Here is a 24,415-nt window from a genome sequence, read left to right as displayed (position 1 = left end):
TCAATTTATTTTATCAATTCTTTCACATTCTAAAGATAGAGGTTCAGTCCATTTTGTTTTTCCTGTTGCGTTTAGACAAAACCACGTGAGTGAAATTGTAGCAAAGTTTCGGATGGTTTTTATTATTAATCCATGTAGGTGTTTAAACCCGAACATAAGACATCGATTCATGTCACGATGTAGAAATGACCACCGGAAACTCCTTCGAACATGACCATTCGTCAACGCTCAGAGCAGCCAGAGATCGAGCTATTCAAGTTGATATAACATCAAGAAAGATGTCCTTGAGGCCAGCTACGTCATCGTGGTTGACCATCGCAGATAGATACAAGCAATGGGTTAGTAATTGCGCGGCTATTTTCTCTAGCCTTCAAATCTGCGGTGTCTGTGGCATAACCACGCTAGTGTCTGCAAACCAAAGGATCGTTTCTTCGCAAGGCATAGGGATCTCAAGCCACACAGCCGCACTCGGAAACATGATACTTTTGGATGCCTGCGAGAATATGGGCATGCAAGTGACTTACTGGAAATGCCAAAGCTGCACACGAGATGCCCAGCGGAGCAGATACATTGTGCGGTTGATGCCACAGTACTCTCGGCAGTTGCTTAAAACAAACCACCTCCACACGCAACTGCTAAGCATCATAGATGTATCCATTTCAGTTACCACGACTGCAAATGCGATTGCTCGTGGCACACTCGATCGAAGGTCACTTCTAGACAATCCTCTGATATCTTGGCGAAACGTCCCACTAAGCTCGGCTCAAGAAATCGTGACGAACGAGCTGTCAGGTGTGCTCGCATACAACATCGAGAACAATCCAATATTGCGCAAGTACAATTCTTTAGCAGAGCGTGCGGACATCAAGATGGGTATGTGCATCTTGAGTCCTCAAACCATTGCAGGTATCTTGGAACTACACGATGAGACAGCTCCCTTCGAGTTAATGTCAATAGCGGAATCTCAGCCTGAGCTCCTGCTTTTGCAAAACATGGTGGACCCCGCGAACCGTCGCGCCTTTGATGCAAGGGACAAGCATGAGTTTGCCTCCATACAGCTACGGGGTACAGAAATGCTTTCAGAGAGGGTCGCTTTATTCCACGTCGACGGAGTAGCAGCAGCTGGCAGTGCGTGCGTTGACATAACCATGGAGTCAGCAGTGTTCCCATTCCTGTTCCCTTTCGGACGGGGCTACTATGATGGCTGCATACAGTTCAGCAACTATGTGAAAATGAGAATATGCACCTTATTCTCTATCTACACGCTCTACAAGCCGTACCTGTTGATCATGTTCCAGTTAAAACAGGCAGTGATGATTGCCAATTCAAGCAACTCTACATGCTTGCAACGAGACATCGACCAATATAGGAAAGCCAACCCTGCCACGACCGATGAAGACGCAATGAGACACGTGCTTCGCTACAGCATGCCATCAACAATGCCGGGGTCCCCATCGTGGCATCGACGGCAACTGAAGGACCTCATAACGATGGTCGATGCTTGGGGCCTCCCAGATTTCTTTCTGACATTCACTGCAGACGAGGTCACCGATACACGGTGGCAAGAAATTAATGTGATCGAGAGCATCGCAACGCATTATAATGCGCAATTCACTTGGAAGGACTGTCCTGTTGAATGCGTGGCACTTTTCCACGCACGCTTCCACATGTTCATGCGCAAGCATTTGCTTTCATCCGACGGTCTGCTTGGCCGAATACAACACCATGTCGTTCGTTATGAGATACAAAACAGGGGCTCCCTACACGCCCATGTCATATTGTGGGTCCACCATGATGATCGTCGGCGAATTGCAAATGAGATTGCAGCTTACGTCCCCAGGGACGAGGCCCTGGATCCTCGAAACACAAGGCTGCGAGAACTAGTTCTCAGAAAGCAATCGCACGTATGCAGGAAAGCGTGCTATGTCGGACCGTCACACCACAGTTGCAAGCACGGCTTCCCTTTCGCAACACAGCCAGAATATGAACCCATCCTCGACCCTCTGACGCAACGTTGGTTGTATTACCGGCCGGGACATGCGCACCGAAACGTCGTCCCCTACCACCCTTCCGTGTTACTGTTGTGGGGTGCGCACATGAACATACAGCGGGTGACAAACTCTTCAATCTCTCACTACCTCCTCAAGTACGCGATGAAATCTGAACCAATGGGCAAACTGAACATCCGTTCAGAAGACGCCTCACGTTTGGGATTGCAACATCTCGACGAAGTAAAGCTGAAACTCATCGCCGCGAGCCTCCTATCAAAACCAACCTCTCCAACAGAGGCCACGCTAAACTGCATGCAGATACCAATAATCACAAGGAGCGAGACCGTTCACTATGTCGACTCCTCGCCACCATCTCTAAGACAACGCATCGTCTCGCGAAACAACAACGTCACCCTGCACCCGGTCGACATATACTGCGGGAGACCGAGCGTCATCGAGGAGAGCACGTTCTACGAGTACCATAGGCAATATGTGATACGAAAGCCCAAGGAAACGCAACGTGGAACGGTCGGTCTTGACCTCTTCGGCAACAGGATCGCAAAATGTGAGCGAGTAGTCAGATTCACTGACTACCACCCTGGACATCAACCAGAGGGATACTTTTACAACGTGCTCTTGCGAAAACTCAGCTTCAGGAATGAAACGGAGCTCATATCACCTGCCAACACAGCTGGATCCTACTTTGTCGAATGCCAAATGCACGGCCTCATATTGAGCAACGAGGACCTCGAGATGTATGTGACCGAATACACGCAAAGGAACTTGCTAGCGACTGACCACACGGACCAGTTGATCAATATGATATTGCAAAAGGTTGCGATCATCCGAGAAGCGCCTAACATCGACCAGCAAACCGTCGAAGGGCCAACACGCGCGAGGATGTTGCAAAAAATGGCCGAGTTTCGCACCGTCGCCAATGCCGCATTGACAGTAGAACAACAAAGAGTCTTCGAAAGCTTGGCTTCAACAAGCTCGGGGCTACACGTTGTCTGTGGAACACCAGGTAGCGGCAAAAGCTTCTTGATACGATACTATGTTTCGCATCTGGTAGCGCAAAACAAAACGGCAATACTCTGTGCATCAACAGGGGCGGCTGCGACGCGGCTGAGCGGGATTGCAACCACTGTACACTACCAATTCAAGATCCCTGTGCGCAGCAGTCAATACCCACACTGAACATCCATGAGACGGATGAACGACACCTCGCAATCAAGGAAGCCAACGCGATCATCATTGACGAGATGTCCATGCTAACAAGGATGACTTTCGATCTCGTGGTAAGACAAATCGTCAATGTCACGAATGGCACATTGCATGAGCCATTCAGACACAAAATGCTGATAATTTTTGGAGACCTGGCACAATTACCGCCAGTCTGCAAACACCGCGAGGATCTCTGCGAGCCGTGCCACATCACGTCCTCCGCGCACTGGCCTGCAGCGAAAATGTACCACATGCAATTCTCGGTGCGACATGCACGAGACATGCCGTTCTTGGCATTCTTGCATACCATAAGACTCAGGATGCCCACAACTGACGAGATTTTCGACTGTTTGGGACAGTGCATTGTCGACAAGGAAGGTGCATGCCACTTCATCGATGCCGAAACAACCATCATTTGCACACACAGAGTCGATGTCGCTACCTTCAACGATGAGCTTGTGGAGAAATTCAACACTCCCGAGACGATTGTGCATGTTCAAATACACAGTAACGCCGCGAGCGAACCAGCTCTCAAAGAATGGTTGGAGGACAAAAGCTTCAACGAGATAGGAAAAATTTGCGTGGGGGCGAAGGCAATGATAACGGAAAACATCGACCTCGCAATAGGTGCCGCAAATGGAGCAATGTGCAAAATCAAGAGCATCAATGCAACTAGCAGGGGGGAAATCAACGGTATCACTGTCGTCGTGGACACAACAGCGGCCGTGCTCACATTACGACGCTCGAAGCATCAGCGAAAGGCAATAAATGGAAAATGGTTCCACAAGTCCACATTTCCACTGACCCTAGCATACGCTATCACGGGACACAAATCCCAAGGCGCAACCATATCCAACAAAGCGCTGCTCATATTCCGAGGAGTGTTTGCCCCTGGCCTGGCATACGTGATGTTGTCCAGAGTGACTGAGAGAACGAGGCTGCGCATACTACATTGCCCACATCCAGACATATTTAGACCAATTCCACGAGAGTTCTCACAGCCGACAACACAACCACGCGCATAAAGGTATTCACTACCAGAGATTGAAAAAGGCAGAGGCAAGTCATGAATATGTTGCGTCAAACATGCGTGCAAGGAAAATGGTTTTAATATCTTGTCTGTTGTCAAGAACAGGTGCAGAGAATCATAAAGCTCGGGACATTGCAGCATAAGACATGGACGCAGACAAGGTAAATTCCACCAGCGTGAAAGAATCTTTTTTTCTTGAAGATTTAAAAAGACAGCTCGTTTGAAAAGACGGTGTAATAAGTCGTGCCTGCAAGCAGCTATTTGCGCTATACAAAAGCAACGCGAAGGCAACAAAACCTCCACCAGCAAAGAGGAGGTTCTTCCTAACCACAAAGCAATTCCGGCTAGCAAACAATGCAGGAGAACGTCCGGGAGCTTACATCAACAGCTTCAACACGTATGCAGAACTACGCGACTTCATTGACAATTGCAATAGGCGTTTGCCAGCTAAAAGAGAGCCGGGAGGCTTGAGATTCGCAAATGGTGCGTAATGCTTCCGAAAATTTAAAAAAAACACAACAATTGAGAAAAAGAATTAACGAGTTGCAAGAACAACAAAACTCATCATCGATTGCACTTCTCCTGCAGGACTCCTCAAAGAGATCCTTGTCGAGCTTGACATTGAGTTCGATGAGACCGATAGGATGATGGAAAGTTTGGAGGGGCAGAAGCTACTAGACACGAAGACGAAAGGGATCACAGCGTATACATGCGAGCTGCTGCATTACGGGTACAACGTATCCTTGGAGTTGCTGAGGGACACGACGCGCGATCAAGCAACGGCTATACTCGAACAATTCATGGAACAATTTGGAGGGACGCACGACGCGACGCACCCGGTGACGACAATGGAGAAGCTAACGTATATTTTCGACAGGGACTTATACGAGGAGCGTTTCGGTATTGGAAACGATCCTTTCACGGCAACAGAGAAAAACCAGGGCAAGTAAATAAATGCATTCTTTCATGGACGTCAAATGAAAAAAAAAGACCGAAAACCTCGATGACTAACGTAATTGTCAATGTTTACGCAGGTACGACATTGAAAGACGCGAGCCTCGAGATGAAGGAGGAGCCTCCACTGAAGCGCCCGCGCAAGGGAATCGCGCGAGCCTCGTCGTCTACTGCATCACGTGCAAGCCCAACAACAGAAAGTACATAGGGAGCACGACGGACCTGCCGCGGAGGATCAAACAGCACAATAAAAAACCACCGGCGAAAATGAAAGAGGACTTGCAACGTTACAAGCCCTTTGAAGAAAATTTCGAAATCAAAGTTTTGGAAACAACAGACACCGTAGACAAAGCACGAACTTTAGAGCAGTACTACATAAGGAGCCACAACACAGTAGGTCCATTAGGTTACAACACGCTCGAGGGCCATCCGGCCAGAGCGCGGAAGTACTATTTCCTAAAGCGTAGGAACATAATTTGACCCAAAAAATAAACATTTGTGCCTTCGAAAAAAGGGAACCAATGAAGTTGCAAATGGTCTTGGAACTTTTGTCGTACATGCAATGCAGCTTTGGGTTTGGATTTTTCCTGTCACACTTGCATGCTTCTGGCTCAATTTCGTTTTGATTTATTATTTATACATTTCTGAAATACATCTCCTCGTCGTTCGCTCGAAGTGGAATGACAATAGATTTGCTTACAATGCAAAGAATAGGAATTTGTCTTTCTCCGAAAAGAAAAACTACGTTTTACTGTCGACATGAACAACATCTCTAAAAAAGGTTGCATGCAATTGAACATCAATCTTCTGCATCATTTCTGACAACGTGACTCATGTGAACCTCAACAAGAGAGAAGTATTCATCAAGAGCCCAGCTGGACAAGCACTCTAGTTTACATGTGTAAGCATGTGTAGACAAGAAGCCGTAGTGTGAACCGAGCCCAATAATTCTCGAGTGGGCAATAGCCAAAATAGAATTTCGAGTCATGCCTCCCCTAGCCTCCGAGTGTTCCACCAGTTATGATGATGAATATATATATGGGGACTCAGCGCCACGGCCAGGACTTTTTTCGTACCGGCGATCCACTCTCGTACAGATTGGTAGCTCAATCAAGCCCTCACTCTCCCATGGCTTCTCCCGAGGATAGTGCAGCAGTTTTACAGCAATACCGTTTAGGTACTGACTTTCTCAACCGTCTTTTTCTCCCTCACACCCGCCCTTCCTGCCCTTACTTTTATCGATTTGGGAAAATGTATTTTTGATGGCGACACCCGTTTCTGGCGATTGGCTTTCGTGGTAGCAGGTAACTCAGGGACCGATCGCTTGTGGAAGGCGTACTTCACGGAGACCCCTCCATGGTGGGGCAACCGAGAATGCAAAGTAAGCGTTTGGACTGCATGATTTGAATATGTAAATCTGTTAAAAGGGGAATAGTCTCACGAATCTTTTGTCAATCTTAACAACAGAAAAACCACACATCCCCATATTGCAAGCATAAGATTGCCAAGGAGTCTCTATGGATAGACGGCTGGTATAATCCAGGTTGGGTTAACGACATGCTAGAGAAAAACTCCAAAGCATCCATTGGTCAGGCCCAAGAGCGTGCCTTGGTAGATGAGTGTAGCACGGCTGGAGTAAAGCTCAATATATCTAAAGTGCACGAATTGAGTGAGGAGAGTCATACTCGCAGCTTAGAGGAGGCACTCACGTCTATGGAACGAATGCCCCAGCCGCCTTCAGCTCAGACCCTTACATGCACCTTGCATAAGTGCAGGACAAAGAAAAATCTAGCTTGTACCAAGCGCTTCTATGCCTATCTGTGCAAAAATGGGTTGGAAGATCATAGCTCTTTTGGGAACTATATTGTCCCAATGTTCGTGCAAGCTGGAAGCATATGCGATGCTCAAGAGGCTTTTAACAAGCTAGTTGATCGGAATGAGTATTCTTGGACTTCTCTCATTGGGGGTTATATTGAATTTGGAGATTCAAAACATGCCCTCAACCTCTACCACAAAATGCAAGAGGATTCTGTACACCCTAGCAAGTATACCTTCCTCATCGTACTGAAGGCTTGTGCTAGGCTGAAAGATGCATGTAGAGGCCGAGAAATACACGCTGAGATAGCCAGAAAGGGGCTGGAAAAAGATATAGTTGCTGGCAACACCTTGGTGGGTATGTATACCAAATGTGGCTCGCTTGCAGAAGCACGGGAAGCATTTGACAAGCTGCCAGTTCGAAATGGGGTCTCATGGAATGCACTGATCGCAGGTTATGCCCAGCATGGGCTTGGTGAAGAAGCGCTTGATTGTTTTGAACAGATGCAAGTGGAGGGTCTGTCTCCAAACGCTGTGACATTTGTTTGCAGCTTGAAAGCTTGTAGCAGCATAAGAGCTGTGGACAAGGGCCGAGAAATGCACGTGGAAATAGTTAGGATGGGGCTAGAAAGAGATCTTGTTATTGGCAGCTCCTTGGTGGATATGTATGCCAAATGTGGCTCGCTTGTGGAAGCACGACAAGCGTTTGACATGCTGCCAGTTCGAAACATAGTCTCTTGGACTGCACTCGTGGCAGGATACACCCAGCATGGGCTTGGTGAGGAAGCGCTCAACTGTCTCGAACAGATGCAACTGGAGGGTCTCTCTCCAGATGCGGTCACATTTGTTTGCAGCTTGCAAGCTTGTGGCAGCATAGGTGCCATGGAGAAGGGGCGAGAAATGCACACTGAGATAGCCAGGAAGGGGCTGGAAAGAGATCATGTTGTTGGCAGCACCTTGGTGGATATGTATGCCAAATGTGGTTCGCTTGCAGAAGCACAGGATGCGTTTGACAAACTGCCAGTTCAAGATGAGGTAACGTGGACTGCACTGATTGCAGGGTATGCCAAGCATGGGCTTGGTGAGGAAGCGCTCAACTGTCTTGAACAGATGCAACTGGTCGGTCTCTCTCCAAACGCTGTCACTTTTGTTTGCAGCTTGAAAGCTTGTGGCAGCATAGGAGCGATACACAAAGGCCGAGACATGCACGCAGAGATATCCAGAAAGGTACTGGAAACAGATGTCTTTGTTGACAGCGCCTTGCTGGACATGTATGCCAAATGTGGCTCACTTGCAGAAGCATGGGAAGTGTTTGACAAGTTGCCAGTTCGAGATGAGGTCTCGTGGACAACGCTGATTGGAGGATATGCCGAGCATGGGCTTGGTGAGGAAGCACTCAGCTGTCTTGAACAGATGCAACTGGAGGGTCTCTCTCCAAATGCTGTCACATTTGTCTGCAGCTTGAAAGCTTGTGGCAGCATTGGAGCGATAGACAAGGGCCGAGATATGCATGCTGAGTTAGCCAGAAAGGGGCTGGAAAGAGATCCTGTTGTTGGCAGCACCTTGCTGGATATGTATGCCAAATGTGGCTTGCTTGCAGAAGCAGGGGAAGTGTTTGAGAAGCTGCCAGTTCGAAACACAGTCTTGTGGAACGCACTGATTGCAGGATATGCTGAGCATGGGCTTGGTGAGGAAGCGCTCACCTGTCTTGAGCAGATGCAATTAGAGGATCTCTCTCCAAATGTTGTCACATTTGTTTGCAGCTTGAAAGCTTGTGGCAGCATAGGAGGGATAGACAAAGGCCGAGAAATGCACGCTGCAATAGCCAGAAAGGGACTGGAAGGAGATCTTGTTCTTGGCAACACCTTGGTGGATATGTATGCCAAATGTGGCTCGCTTGCAGAAGCACGGGAAGCGTTTGACAAGCTGTCAGTTCGGGATGAGGTCTCGTGGAATGCACTGATTGCAGGATATGCTGAGCATGGGCTTGGTGAGGAAGCACTCAACTGTCTCAAACACATGCAACTGGAGGGTCTCTCTCCAGATGCTGTCACATTTGTTTGCAGCTTGAAAGCTTGTGGCAGCATAAGAGCCATGGACAAGGGCCGGGAAATACATGCTGAGATAGCCAGAAAGGGGCTGGAAAGTGATCTTGTTACTGGCAACAGCATGGTGAGTATGTATGCCAAATGTGGCTTGCTTGCAGAAGCACGAGAAGCATTTGGCAAGCTGCCAGGTCAGGCTGTGGTCACGTGGAATGCACTGATTGGAGGATATGCTGAGCATGGGCTTGGTGAGGCAGCTCTCAACTGTTTCGAACAGATGCAAGTCAAGGGTCTCTCTCCAGATACAGTCACATTTGTTTGCAGCTTGAAAGCTTGTGGAAGTATAAGAGCCATGGACAAGGGCCAAGAAATACATGATGAGATAGCCAGAAAGGGGCTGGAAAGAGATCTTGTTGTTGGCAGCGCTCTCGTGGATATGTATGCCAAATGTGGCTTGCTTGCAGAAGCACAGGAAACATTCGGAGTGCTGCCAGTTCAAAATGTAGTCTCGTGGACGACACTCATGGCAGGATATGCTGAGCATGGGCTTGGTGAGGAAGTGCTCATGTGTCTGAAACAGATGCAATTGGAGGGCGTCTCTCCAGATGTTGTCACATTCATTTGCAGCTTGAAAGGTTGTGGCAGCACAGGGATGATAGATAAGGGCCGAGAGGTGCACACCGATATAGTCAGAAAGGGGTTGGAAAGAGATCTCGGTGTTGGTAACACGTTGGTTGATATGTATGCCAAATGTGGCTCACTGGCCGAAGCACGGGAAGTGTTTGACAAGTTGCTAGTTCGAGATGAGGTCTCATGGAATGCACTGATCACAGGATATGCCGAGCATGGGCTTGGTTATGAAGCACTCAACTGCCTCGAACAGATGCATTTGGAGGGTCTCTCTCCAGATGCCTTCACATTTGTTGGCAGCTTCAAAGCTTGTGGCAGCACAGGAGCAATAGAAAAGGGCCATGAAATGCATGCTGAGATAGCCAGAAAAGGGCTGGAGAGAGAGCTTATTGTTGGCAACACCTTGGTGGATATGTATGCCAAATGTGGCTTGCTTGCAGAAGCATGGGAAGTGGTTGACAAGCTGCTAGTTCGAAACGAGGTTTCATGGACTGCACTGATCGCAGGATATGCCCAGCATGGAGAATGTGAAATGGTTTTCCATATGCTTGAGAGAATGAGAGGAGAAGGAATACAACCAAATGGGGTCACATTCTGTGTCATTCTCAATGTATGCAGTCACACGGGTCTAGTGGATGAGGGCAAGAATTACTTCGAGGCCATGAGTAGAGACTATGGCATCACTCCAACTATTGAGCATCACATTGGCATGGTTGATCTCTTTGGCCGTGCAGGGCAATTAGATGAGGCAGTAGCAATGGTGAAAAAGATGCCTTTCCATCCTAATCTTGTGGCGTGGCATACAGTGTTGGGTGCTTGTCAAAAGTGGGGTAATGTGGAGCTTGGAAGGCTGGCCTTTGAACATGCAGTTCAAGTGGATGAAAAGGATGCGGCATCTTATGTCTTGATGTGTAACATCTATGCAGATGCTCACATGCAGGAGGAAGAGAAGAAGGTCGAGATCATGGGAGTGAATAAAAAACATGGAAGAAGCTAGGAAAGAGTTGGGGGACTGACAGTAGGAAAGACATTTAAATTTCCACACTGCTGTGAAGAACCTCACCCCATGTGCCTTGTTCCGACGTGTGGTCCATGAGATTGCACACGGACAATCTGTTATGCCATGCTATGAACCCATTGTATATAATAAGCGTAAATATAAGTGTGTGTGTGTGTGTGTGTACACACACACACACACACACACTTATATTTAGGTTTATTTTATATATATGTATATATATTCCCAAAACAAAAATTTGTAGGATGCACACACACACACACACATTTTTTTTCCATGAAACTAAGAACATTATATTATGAAAGAACCATTTTACAACAGGGCAGGGCTCCAAAAAAGAGCCAATGCCTTTATTCTTTAGAAACAGTAAAAGAAAAGTTCAATGCAAGAGACATCCAAATCCTCCTCATGCAAGGCATCATATAAGGATTGCCGCAATGAGGCTCGGAAGAACTCATAAGGGTGCTGAAGAGATGAATTCACAAATGCATGATTTCGTTGAAGCCAGAGTGTCCACAATGCCCAGTATGTGATCCAATGGAAGAAAAGAGAGTACCAGGACAAAGGAGCTGGTAATCTACCAAACATCCAGAAAAACCTTGAGAACTTGTGTCTCGGAAATCTAAGAGGTAAAAAATAGGTGATCCTGTCTAGAAGGTCTCCTGAATATGAACAAAATAATAATAAGTGTTGAATACTCTTAGGAGCATGATGACATCTTGGACAAAGAGGAGAGGCAATCCTTCTTCGAGCCAATTTCACTCCCACTGGAAAAATACCAACAATGCATCTCCAAAAAAAGAGTCTCTGTTTTAATGGCATTTTCAGCTTTCATATTAATTTCAAGTTTGCTTTTCACTAAGATAAAGACTTATTTAGATGCCAAGAGAATTGGCATGATGAGCAATCCATGGAGGAGGTAAAATCAATCTATAAAAGTCAGTAAATGCAAAGGTTGAGAGGATAAGCCTGTACTTTGAAGATGCCAATTTTGAAGCCTGTCTCTTATTGCCAATGGTGGAATCGGAACAAAAGGGAGTAAGAGATCTGCAATAACTTTCCATATGGGTCTGATGCATCCAAAGATTGTATTGTTGACAAGCTATAAAAAAAGAGACATTATGCTCATGAATATCCACCACATCATCAATGAACCGAATGCCCAACTTCATGAGATTGTAAGCCTTGATTGGTTGTTGTACAACAAGAGGAGAGTAAAAAATAACACTTCAGTCAAGGCTTTCCAATCGAAGAGATGAAGCTATAGAAGAAGGATGGGCAAATCATTTGATGTGAGAGAGCACCTGCTTCTAAGTCTGAATCAAGGCAGTAGAAAATGGACAACCAGGTCTTTTGTCTTGAAACTTGCCAAGTACTACTTTCCATGGATCAATGAGCCAATGTCCATAAGCATTTGTGCGCATCTGGCCATACATAACTGCCACCATAATAGACCATGGCTGCACTTGTTGAAAAAAAGTCCCAAGCATAGTGACCTTTCTTGCCAACACATAAAATTTGATGTTTAGAATATTCAAACCTCCATGCATCTTTTGAGAGCAAAGCACGTCCATTTTGAGCAACCTCAAAGCTTTTTTATGGAGCTTAGTTTTCCAAAAAATCTCCATGGCTTGAGACGTAAAAGAAGAGAGATCTCGAGATGACCAATGCAGTAAAGGCAAGTAAAACTGGACATAAGCCAAAACAATGGACTGGTCAATTCGAAGCCGAACATGCAAAGGCCAAGTGGAGATCTTCCAATATTCTAATTTGTCTTGAATTTTGTTGAATACCCAAGACATTTGCTACTTATTGCTGATTTTCTAGCCAATTGGATAACCCAAATGCCTTACTATGTGCTCAAGAGGAACAATTTGACCTAGCCAAAGAAGAGCATTCCAGTCACAAAGCTTGAGAGGCAAGTGTTTTGATTTTTGAAAATTAATATTTAGACCAGTTGCCAAATTAAAATCAGAAAGGGTATCCATCAATAAGCGAAGCTCTAGAGGACAATTCTTTGGCATGAAGAAAGAATCCTCTGCATAAGCCTGTGCAATAAAAGGCTGTGAACTAGGAACCCACAAGCTGTCCAGTATCAACCAGGTGATCCATATAAAGAAGCAAAGGATGAGAAGCAATAGCATAGAGCAAAGCTCTGAAAGGGCATCCCTATCGGACTGACTGTCCCAGAGTCCAAGATTCAGACAAATGATTCCCTATAAAGCATTGAGCAATGGAATCAGAATAAAGCCAATAAATGACATTGAATAGCTTTGGCCCAAAACCAAGTTTGGACATGGTTTGAGAGACATAATTCCACTGTACGGTATCAAATGCCTTTGCCACATCCACCTGCATGACCAAAACATCTTGATCTGAATATTTAACATATTCCATTGCAGTGAGAGTATTGGAGATATTATCATGTATATGCCTTCTTGGAACAAAACCATATTGCCTGGGATGAAGACCATCATGAAGAACATCCTTTATCCGGTGAACCAACATTTTGGCAATAAGTTTATATATAACAGGCGTCAAAGTGATGGGTCTCCAGTTAGCCATAGTCTCACAGAGTTTTTTGGGCACAAGCTTGACCTTGATGCTGTCAAGCTACATTAATGAGCTGCAAGATTGGACCCTTCAATTCAGCCCAAAAGGCAACACAAATTTCAACTGTTAGACCATCCCAACCAGGGGATTATGTTTACCCAAATGCTTGAGAGCATCATCCAATTCAATATCTAAAAAAGACATTTCCAACAATGAAGCTTTTTGCAAAGAAACAATAGGAGAGACAAGATCAATAAATTTGCTCCAAGCCAATTCAACCTGAGGAGTACAAGAAGTCATGAGAAAGATATAATTGATTGACATGCAAGTGTCTGATTGGAGAGAGTTGCATATCATCCATAGCATACCAAATGAAAAGTTTAGCCAAAGAGAAGTGTGATCAAACAATTGTTGAGAATAGTCAGTCCACATTTGACATGTATAATCATCATATTGCTGAGCATGAATAAGATACAATCTGTCAAGCTTGGCCCAATACTCTGTAAAAGCATTATGATGATATGTAAAGCCCAAAACTGAAGGGTGAGTTGCTGTCCATAAATCTGTAGCATGAAGTGATGAAATCAAATCTTCCCATTGCTGAATTTAAGAGGGAAGCATATGAGATTTATGAGTAGTATTGTCCTTCCAGTGAGGAGAATTATTGAAATCACCACAAAGTATAGCATTAGTGGACCAAGGATATTGTTTTATGGAATCCCACATTCGAGCTCTACAAGCTGAAGTTTGAGAGGCATACAAGGAACCAAATTTAAAAATTTCTCCATTGATCATGCATTGGATAATCATCCATGTGTCACAAAGATCATTATATGCTACATAGGGCTGTAAATCAGGTCTGGCTAATGCACACCCCAGAGAATTGATCAGAGCCTGCATAGAATATATCATATCCTGAAAAAAACCCATGCTGGCCAGCAAAAGAATGTTGATTATGCTCTTGCAAACACAACATCTGGATGAGTTGTATTTACATAGTGCCAAAGGAGCCTCCATTTATTTGGGTTGTAGAGGCCCTGTATATTGTAAGAAACACATTTAAGAGAAGCATGCATGAAAATATGTACAAGGAATAAATAAATCTCAGAAAGAAAAGGAGGCATCAAGACTTTGCCATTGCCTCAGGTTCTTGTTGACCCTCGAAATCCAATTCCTTGACAATATCATTTTCTTCACAAAGTGGAATACCCTTCTTGACTGCATTTACTCGTGCCTTTAAGATTGGGCTATCAGAAGAGGTAGATGGTTGACTAGGAGAAGGAGCAGAAGCATCCCAATTACAGGATTGTAGAGGTCTTTGTTTGAGAGGCATGTCTTCTTGGCATGCTGCCATCCCTCATAAGAAGATGAATTATTTTCCACTGAAAGGGCTCTTTTCTTTATCCTTACTTTGAGCTGAAATGGCTTGACTCCTTGTATGAACTGAAGGCTTTGCCCCTTTGGCTTCTGTGTTTTCCACATATGTCTTCTGACCTCCTTTATTAGATGGCTCGGGAATGGCAACTGGAGGAGGAGGATGAAGGATAGAGGGGCACTCAGAAGCTAAGTGTCCAAACTTGTGACATGAAAAACAAGCTCCAGCAAAATTCCCCAATTTCAAAGTGAAATATTTCTTTCCTAGATTAACACCCTATCTCCACAACAATAGGAGGGGTTGGTCTATCAGTATCACACACACACACTTATATTTAGGTTTATTATATATATATATATGTATACATATTCCCAAAACGAAAAATATGTAGCGAAGTTAGATCTCTCTCAAAGTGAGGAAGGGTATGTCCGAGGTTGCATTGGCTGTCAGGAGACACATCCATTGACATAGAGTAAGATTGGTCACATGGGGGGATTGTTGGTGATGCTAGCGGATCTACAAGAGCCAGTGTCCCTCTAAATGCTCTTGCTAGAGTGATGGAAAGATCACGGGACAAGTGAATTGGGAAGCCGGAATCTAGAACCCAGAACAAGTGAAGCTGGAAGTTTGAACCCTGAACAAGTGTATTTGGGTTCATCTGGCCGGGTTCAATTTTCTAGATTCTCGTTTTTGGGGTTTTCACATCTGTACTTTAACTTGTTGATATGATATAATATATAGATCATTTTTTCCTCACAAAAAGAAGAATGATGGAAAGATAAGTGAGGTCTGTTTAGAAAGAAATCCAAGATTGGTCACATAGGGGGATTGTTAGTGATGCTAGCGGATCTACAAGAGCCAGTGTCCCTCTAAATGCTCTTGCTAGAGTGATGGATAGATCGCGGGACAAGTGAATTGGGAAGTCGGAATCTAGAACCCAGAATAAGTGAAAGTGGAAGTTTGAACCCTGAACAAGTGTATTTGGGTTCACCTGGCCCGGGTTCAATTTTCCAGATTCTCATTTTCGGGGTTTTCACATCTGTACTTTAACTTGTTGATATGATATAATATATAGATCATTTTTTCCTTACAAAAGAAGAATGATGGAAAGATAAGTGAGGTCTGTTTAGAAAGAAATCCAAACAAAGTTGAGTTGAGGTCAACGAGCCAAAATGTTTTTAAGTCTTTAAAAAAGAAGAAGCGACCACATGCCCTTACAATTCATGTGCTTCCTCTTTCAAGTACATAAAAAATATTGAGAGGAGGATATCACACATGAAAATAGTGTGGACATACTCACTTTCTTTGAACTATTATAGAGGCACTACAATGGGTAGTGGTATGAATTTTGATTTCGTAGTAGATAGGGGTGTGAATTTTGAATTTGTAATTCTAAATATCCATCTATTTGTTAGACCTACCTTCTATTTAGAGCAGCAAAGATTTACTATATTGACTTGCTTGAACTAGTATAGAGGCCTACCATGGATAATGGTGTGAATATAGTTCTTGTTAAGACTACCTTGTTTTTTCAGCATCAGTGATTCACCATATTGGCTCATTTTTGCTCCTCATATTTGTTTTGGCCCATGGAGGCTAATTAACCTATGCTTGTGCATGGGTTAATTTATTCTAAGCATAGATTAATACTTTAAGTTGTCTAAGAAGATTTTATTTTTTGTTTTGAAATTCACATTACATGTTGAGGGGTGGGGAAAAGGTTACACATCTCTTCCCCCAAATGGTGAAGAAAAGAATCAAACCCTTGATTTCCTACTCCACACACATGATCCTATCACTAAGTTATAAAGCACTATAATATCCCTATTGGGAACCATACAATAATATAAATGACCCTTCCCCCCCCTCCCCAATCCCATGCCCCCTCCCTCTCTAATGCCCCTTTTTCCCCTTAATTAGCACTCCTCCCCTTCCCATTTTATTCCATGTTCCCCTTACTTCAATCTTGCACTTGCCCTTAATACGAAAATTATATTTTTGATATATCTTGCTTTGGATATTATTATTTTAGTCAAGTGTGACTATGGCAAAGTACTGTGAAGATAGTGGGAGAGAGGGAAGGAGTCTCACTTGCGGCTTTCTCACATACAAAATGGGGGAATACACACAAAGGTGGAGGCTGAAAACAGTTTTCCTCTTCTTAGTTGTGAAAGCCAAAAGAACTCTAGTACAAAGAAAATAGAAGAACCCTATATGTGGGTCTCAAACCAAACTCAACTAACTAAGGTGGCATACTAACTGAGCCACAAACTAGAGTAGATAAGGATAGCTGTCATCTAGCTATTATTCATGGGCGGTGTACCAACCGCATCTCCAGCTAACAAGTCGGTGACATAAATGCACACAACAGTCACCCTGGCATATCGCGAGTGGAGCTCGATATCTCAACACTCCCCCTCGAGCTCAATCCCAATTCCTGCACACCAAGCAGGTCTCTGAACTTGCGCAGCTTCTCTGCGCCCCATTAGGAAAAAAGGGAGCTCATTTTGGGGCCTTTTAGAAGAGAGAGAAAATAGGCTCTCAACCAATTAGGAGTGGGCCAACGTAACGTTGAAAATTCAACAAAAGAAGATGAAAATAAGAAAAGGAAATAGTACTATATGTTCGTAGAAGCATGTCACATTAATGAGGTGATCTGATTTGAATCTTTAAAAAATTTATTTTCTGTGCAGAATTTGATGATTCTGACACCGCAGACGCGTCCGGAACGGCCCAAAACCCCAAGAACGGCACTGGAAACGCTGGAATCGGACATCCGGAGGCCCGGAAACGGCCAAAAAAGGCCGAAAAGTGGGATTTGCAACAAAATGCGATCTGGCACCTTTTGAAATTGAACGGCACTGGAAACGCTGGAATCGGACATCCGGAGGCCCGAAAACGGCCAAAAAAGGCCGAAAAGTGGGATTTGCAGCAAAATGCGATCTGGCACCTTTTGAAATTTCCCTTTTTTGGTCGTTTCCGGGCCTCCGGATGTCCGATTCCAGCATTTCCAATGCCGTTCTTGGGGTCTTGGGCCGTTCCGGACGCGTCTGCGGTGTTAGAATCACCAAATTCTGCACAGAAAAGTGTTGCTCTTATATGAACATTGAATGTAAAGCATGTGAAAGAATATATTTATTCCTTTTCACACTGACATTTCTCACGCAAGTATCCATATTTTCTTGCTTTTGTAGAGAGAGAAAAGAGAAAATAGTGAATTTCTTACAGGGCCCCAAAATGAGCTCCCTTTTTTCCTAATGAATGCTTTCGTGAATATGTCAGCTACCTGATCCTCTGTGCTGACATAAACTAGATCAATAAGACCTAGTAACACTTTCTCCCACACATAGTGATAATGCACCTCAATGTGCTTTGTTCTAGCATGAAAGACTGGGTTCTTTGCCAAGTGTATACTGCTCATATTGTCACAATAAATGACAACTGGCCCATCTGTAGACTGATGCATATCATAAAGTAGCTTATGCAACCAAGCTACCTCACATGCAGCCATTGCTGCACCCCTGTACTCAGCCTCTGTGCTCGACAAGGCAACTGTAGGCTGTTTCTTGCTGCTCCAAGTGACTGCAGCACTCCCAAAAGAGAACACATATCCACTGGTAGATCGTCTATCAGAAATACTACCAGCCCAATCAGCATCAGTGTATCCATGCAACTGTATCTGAACCCCAGCCTCATAAAATAGTCCATACTGCAATGTGGACTTCACATACCTGAGTATGCGTCTAGCCGCATCCAAATGCGGTTTCCTTGGAGCCTGCATAAACTGACTTACCAACCCAACAGCATAGCTCAAATCTGGCCTGGTAATAGTCATGTAAATCAAACTTCCTACTATGCGTCTGTACATAGTAGGGTCTTCCAGAAGCTCACCTGCATCTGCGCTCAGCTTCACATTCTGCTCCAAAGGAACTGAAATAGGCTTACAGCCTGTCATCCCATATTTGGACAGCATGTCCAGTCCATACTGCCTCTGCAAGAGCTGTATCCCACTTGGTGATCTAATCACCTCAATGCCCAAGAAATAACGCAGGTCTCCCAAATCCTTCATCTCAAACTTCTGCCTCAATAGCATTTTCACATGAAGGATATCTTCATCACTATCACCTGTGATGATCAAATCATCAACATAAATGACAAGTAGCATAATCCCTTTCTCTGTTTTTCTCACATAGAGTGAGAAATCTGCCTTGGAAATCTGAAAGCCAATAGTGACAAGATACTGTCCTATCTTGTCAGACCATGCTCTAGGTGCTTGCTTCAAGCCATACAAGGCTTTCTTCAACCTGCAAATAAACTCAGGATGAATAGCATGAACATAATCTGCTGGCTGCTCCATAAAGACCTCTTCTTGCAAATCACCATGCAAGAAGGCATTCTTTACATCCATCTGATGTAAAGACCATCCCTTTGATGCAGCCATAGCAATGGCTGCTCTTACGGTTGCCATCCTTGCAACCGGACTGAAAGTTTTTTCATAATCAATGCCATATGTCTGTGCATACCCCTTGACAACTAATCTTGCCTTGTATCTATTCACAGAACCATCTGCATTGTGCTTGATCTTATAAACCCACTTACAGCCAATTGCATTCTTTTCTTTAGGCAAAGGCACCAATTCCCAAGTAGCATTTGCATCCAAGGCATCCATTTCTTCATCCATGGCTTTCTCCCATTTTTCATTTCCCAGGGCTTGCTCAAAAGAAGTGGGTTCTGGTTCCTGTATCACTTTGACCATATAGGCATAGTGAATGGTTGTAAATCCATCATATTTCAGCCTATCCACAGGATACCTAACCTTGGTAGACCTGCGCAAAATAGGCTCACTTCCAGGTGCTCTCAAAACATCCCTGGTCTTCCTTACTCCAGGTGTAACAACAGAGGGAATACCCAACTCATCATCAATGCTCTGCTCTGAGCCACTGGATTCACCATCCACATAAGAGTGACCTACATTCACATCAAACATGGGTTGATCTACCTTCTCTTTTCCTTTTCGTGATACCTGCGTACCACTATCTGCATTGCTTTGAGGAGATTCTCCTGATCTCAATCTGCCTGTCCATGGTGAAGTATGTGAACCACTGCTAGAGGACACTGCAGGTCCATTGATATTTTGTGATTGCTGCTGTGAATTTTGTGCAGCATTACCATTTTGTGCATCTACATCAATCATCACATTTACTGGTTTATACCAGCTGCTCATCTCATCAAAAACAACATCTCTGCTCACTGTGAACTTACGTGTAGAAGGGTTATAGCATCTATACCCTTTTTGCTGCAGAGAATAACCAATAAAGATGCACTTCTCAGCCTTTGGATCCAACTTGGACCTCAACTCATCTAGCACATGAACATAGGCAATGCAACCAAAAATTTTCAAATGAGAAATGTCTGGTTTCCTACCAGTATACATCTCCTCTGGCGTCATGCCATGTATTGCTGCAGTGGGAGTCCTGTTCATTATATAAACTGCTGTAGCAACTGCTTCAGCCCAATAATAATCTGGTAGATCTTTTTCATTTAGCATGGCCCGAGATACCTCTCCAATATGCCTGTTTTTCCTTTCTGCAATTCCATTTTGCTGTGGGGTATGACTGCATGAATATTGCTGCTTTATGCCATGCTCCTGCAGGAACCTTGCAAACTTATTTGAGAGGTACTCTCCCCCTCCATCTGACCTTAGGCATTTTATTTGCAGGCCTGTTTCTTTTTCAACCATAGCTTTAAAAGCTTTGAAGTGCTCAAACACTTCACTTTTCTTTTTCATAAAATACACCCAAAGTTTTCTTTTGAAGTCATCAATAAATGTGGCAAAATAGTGACAGCCTCCAATAGATGCAGCTTTAGTAGTCCACACATCAGAGTGGATTAATTCCAATGGCTTTTTACTCTCTTGAACATGCTTAGGAAATGGTTTCCTTGCCTGTTTTCCAAATTGACAGGCTTCACACACCTTATGCATTTCTGCAACCTTGAATTTAGGCAATCCTGCAACAATATTTTGGGCCTGCATTGATTTAAGTCGCTGTACATTAACATGACCAATGCGTTTATGCCAAATATCAATATCTGCAACTACACCGGTCCCATGTGCAAACATTGCTGCACTCAATTCAGGCATGTCCGCATCCAACGTAAACACCCTGCCTTCTTCTTTCCTTTTGCTATCAAGCGACCATTATTTTTCATATCCTCAACAAAGCATCCATGAGGATTGAATCTGACCTGCAAGCCCTGCTCAACCATTTGACCAACAGAAACCAGGTTCTTGGTGATGTTCGGGACATGAAATACATCAAACAAGTATTTCTTTTTCCCATCCTGCATAGACAAAGGAATTTTTCCAATCTGCACAATAGGATGTGCAGTATCATCACCAGTCTCCACAAATCCTGGTTTTTCCATTTTCCTTGCATCCTGCATCCATTCAGCATGACCTATCATGTGGTTTGATGCACCTGAATCAACATACCACACATCATTGCTTTCTTATGCACTTGTCACAGAATTTGTCATATGCTGCACCATAAACAAATGCTCATTTCTGTCATCACCCTGTCTACTAGAGGATGCATAATTGCCTTGCTGCAATTTTCCATTCATAATGTCATTCTGCTTTTTGTAGCAGTCTTTAGCCATATGCCCCATTTTACCACAGTAGTAGCATTCAACATTGCTGTTTGCATTTTGGCCTCTCTGCCATCCACCACGACCTCTTTGGCTCCCCCTGCCTCTAGCGTTACCACGTCCTCCTGCATAGGACTGGTTTTCTTGAGTTTGCTGCATATTCTGATTTCTACCACGGCCTCCAAATCGACCTCCTCTACCTTTGCCTCTACCTCTTCCAGCATTTGAGTAGAAGACAGTTTCTTTTGAAGTTCCTCCTGAAGAAGATGCACCACCATTTCTCTGCTCTTCAGAAATTAGAAGAGCAATCAACTCCTCAAAATCAGGAAATTTTTCACGGACGGCAATGGATGTCCGAAACTGTGCATAATCCTTTCCTAGACCATTCAAGGTCACAGAAACTAAATCGTCATCATCCACTGGCGACCCAATGGAAGCAAGTGCATCAGCAATTTTCTTCACCTTCATGTGGTAGTCATTGATGCTCATATTTTCTCTCTGCACATTGTGCAGCTCCTGCTTGAGCTGCATTTTCCTGGCCTACGTATTTGTGCTGTACATTTTAGCCAAAGTATCCCATGCCACCTTTGGCGTACTTGCATCCTGAATATGCACAATCATTGAATCGCGAGTGGAGCTCGATATCTCAACAAGTACTCCATAGGAGTGCACCCGACGCGGCGGGGGTCCTAGTGGATACTTTATGTGGTTAGTTGGGGACGCCTGACTAGCTTGTGTTTTGCCATGCTAGATGGTCAGTATTGTGGGTGATTCCATGTTAATACTAATGTTGCTAGTGTTATTGGTGTTGTGCTTGATTATTGTGCTTTGAGCACGGTTATGTTGGGATCGATTGATTTGGTGATTCGTTCAATCGATTGTTAATAACTAATGTAATTGGCGACTTGAGTACAGGTGATGGAACTCATAGCGAGGATTGGAGTTAGTGCGAGGGTACCGATCGAGGTGTCGCACAGCGCATTATATATGGCCATGGGCCAATTTTGTACTTGCTTTATTATTGCAAGTTTGAGCAATATATTTTGTAATGGACATAATTCATTTTTGGGTACTAAGATGGCTATGTAAAGCAAATCCCTCATTTTGGAAGAGAGGGATAATTTTGGCTCCTTGGTGCTTTTATGAAATATCATAAATACTCTAGATGAGGAAGCGTGAGTCACTCATCTAGGGGGGGGAGATTGTACCCAGTCTACTGTCGCTTTTGTGGTGTGATTGTGTTCTTCTTCTCCAATTGATTAAGTGGTGAATTTGTGTGTGAAAAGAAATACCTTTTGGTTTCAGTCCTCTTTCTTTTCACTCCTCTTCTTTTCTCCACAGCTTATAGTCCCCCAACTAATTGAATTTTGAAATTTTATTCTTTGGGGGGGGACATTCCCACATTGAAAAGGCAACTTGCTATTAAGACAAATCATTAACAACCAACGTATATGTGTACATGCAGATATACATACATACATATATGTATATATATATATATATATGGATAGATAGATAGAGAGAGAGAGAGAGAGGGCACTATAGAGCACCAACACAAGATATAGAACATACACATGGGATTGACCTATAGTGTATATGTACTAATTAAAATCAAAGTATATATACATTTTGGGTTAGGGTCAACTCCATGTCTCCTAGGTATGCTAACTCAAACTAAGCACTAACCTATGTACAAGATAAGACCTTTATATTAGCTATTCTAACAAAACAAATATAATATTATCACACATTATGAATTAGAAATTAGTGACTAGTAGTATAAACCTCACCCATTCTAGTTTCTTTAACCTTTGTTATTATACTCAACATCAAGGTTTTGCTTACGTTGTTTCATTTTCTTAGATTAACCCCAATAAGATCAGAGGATAAATTGTCCTTAAAGAATCCCTAGTTCATTTCGACACAATTGGTTGACTCTATGAATCTCTACTTTGTGCGTGTGTTTCGACTTTCTTTACAATCGTTAATGCACAAATTAATTCAACTATTGTCACTTGTATCTCATAGTGGATAAACTCATAATTATATGCGTACTATCGTCCATGCAACAATCACGTTTTGCATTTTTGCAGCACAATAGTTCAAAAATTTTGAAATTGCTTTTCTTCATATTCAAACCCCAAGATATGAGGGCTCAAACTAAAGTTAGTGAAACCTATCCTATACTCATGGCCTCCCCCATTGAAACTTAATTCAAGATGTGTGCATGCTCATACAAGATCACTATCTATTAGACCAAGAGCATGATGTGTACGAACCATGACGACTTCACATGAGGATTCAATCTTAATAAAATCTTACAACATTTTGATGTCCTTGCAAAATAAAAGTATATCTATGATGTGATTCAAATTCAAAATGGTCATTTGTGTGGCTACTCTCTCTCTCTCTCTCTCTCTCTCTCTCTCTCTCTCTCTTCCATGCTTGTTGACTCATATGAGAGCCCAAGGAGGATCACAAGGTTTAAGTTCAACAATGATCCTAAGTCCTCCTCTTTGTTTTAAAGAAAAAAGAATGGTTGTAAGTCCTTAAAAGAGACCATTCATTAAACTCAATTAAAAAGAGACTATTCATTAAAATAGAATTAATTAAACTCACATATATGATGACTTGATTTGGAATAAATGTGCAATTCAACTCCACTTTCTATGTTCAACTTAAAAATAAAAGGACTTCACACACTCAAGTTGTATAATTGGGAGTACCTCAAAGGCGACATGTGTATGTATTATGTATGTATGTATGTACGCATACACACACACACACACACACACACACACACACACACACACACACAGAGGTTTAGAAGGGGTTGTAGGGTTTAGAGAACGCTAGAGCGTCGAGAACCGCAAGAGATAATCTCCTTTACGAATTAAAGATGGTAAGGGTTGAGAAGACCATACTAGGAGTTTAAGGGTTGAAAGGTGTTGTCTCTTTTTTACCAAGTGTAGGTTCCAAGGGTGTTGGTCACCTACAGTTGTGTCGTGGCTCATTGTAGCATAGGTGTTCATAAGTGTAGCATAGGTCCTCGGGTCGTGTTTCGGTGAGAGGTGTAGGCTAAGCGTGGATAGCAGATCTCATGCATGCGTGAATGAGAAAGAGGGCTTGATT

At 43.6% G+C, this 24,415-nt stretch overlaps 1 protein-coding gene across 1 annotated transcript in view; it reads left to right on the top strand.

The window, feature by feature from the left end:
- Positions 1-6,124: 6,124 nt before the first annotated feature.
- Positions 6,125-24,415, top strand: part of LOC147897373 (pentatricopeptide repeat-containing protein At3g09040, mitochondrial-like) — a 32,202-nt gene continuing 13,911 nt past the window's right edge. Inside the window, exons 1-3 of the mRNA XM_087380499.1 lie at positions 6,125-6,376; positions 6,504-6,580; positions 6,667-10,131. Of these exons, the coding sequence (XP_087236625.1) occupies positions 6,220-6,376; positions 6,504-6,580; positions 6,667-10,131 (3,699 nt within the window). The 5' untranslated portion in view covers positions 6,125-6,219. The remainder of the gene's footprint in view (positions 6,377-6,503; positions 6,581-6,666; positions 10,132-24,415) is intronic.

The sequence above is a fragment of the Dipteris shenzhenensis genome, chromosome 10 (assembly GCF_047967505.1).
Source record: "Dipteris shenzhenensis isolate YYH24624 ecotype China chromosome 10, Dip_SZ_1.0, whole genome shotgun sequence".
NCBI lineage: Eukaryota > Viridiplantae > Streptophyta > Polypodiopsida > Gleicheniales > Dipteridaceae > Dipteris > Dipteris shenzhenensis.
This window is presented reverse-complemented; position numbering and strand designations above follow the sequence as displayed.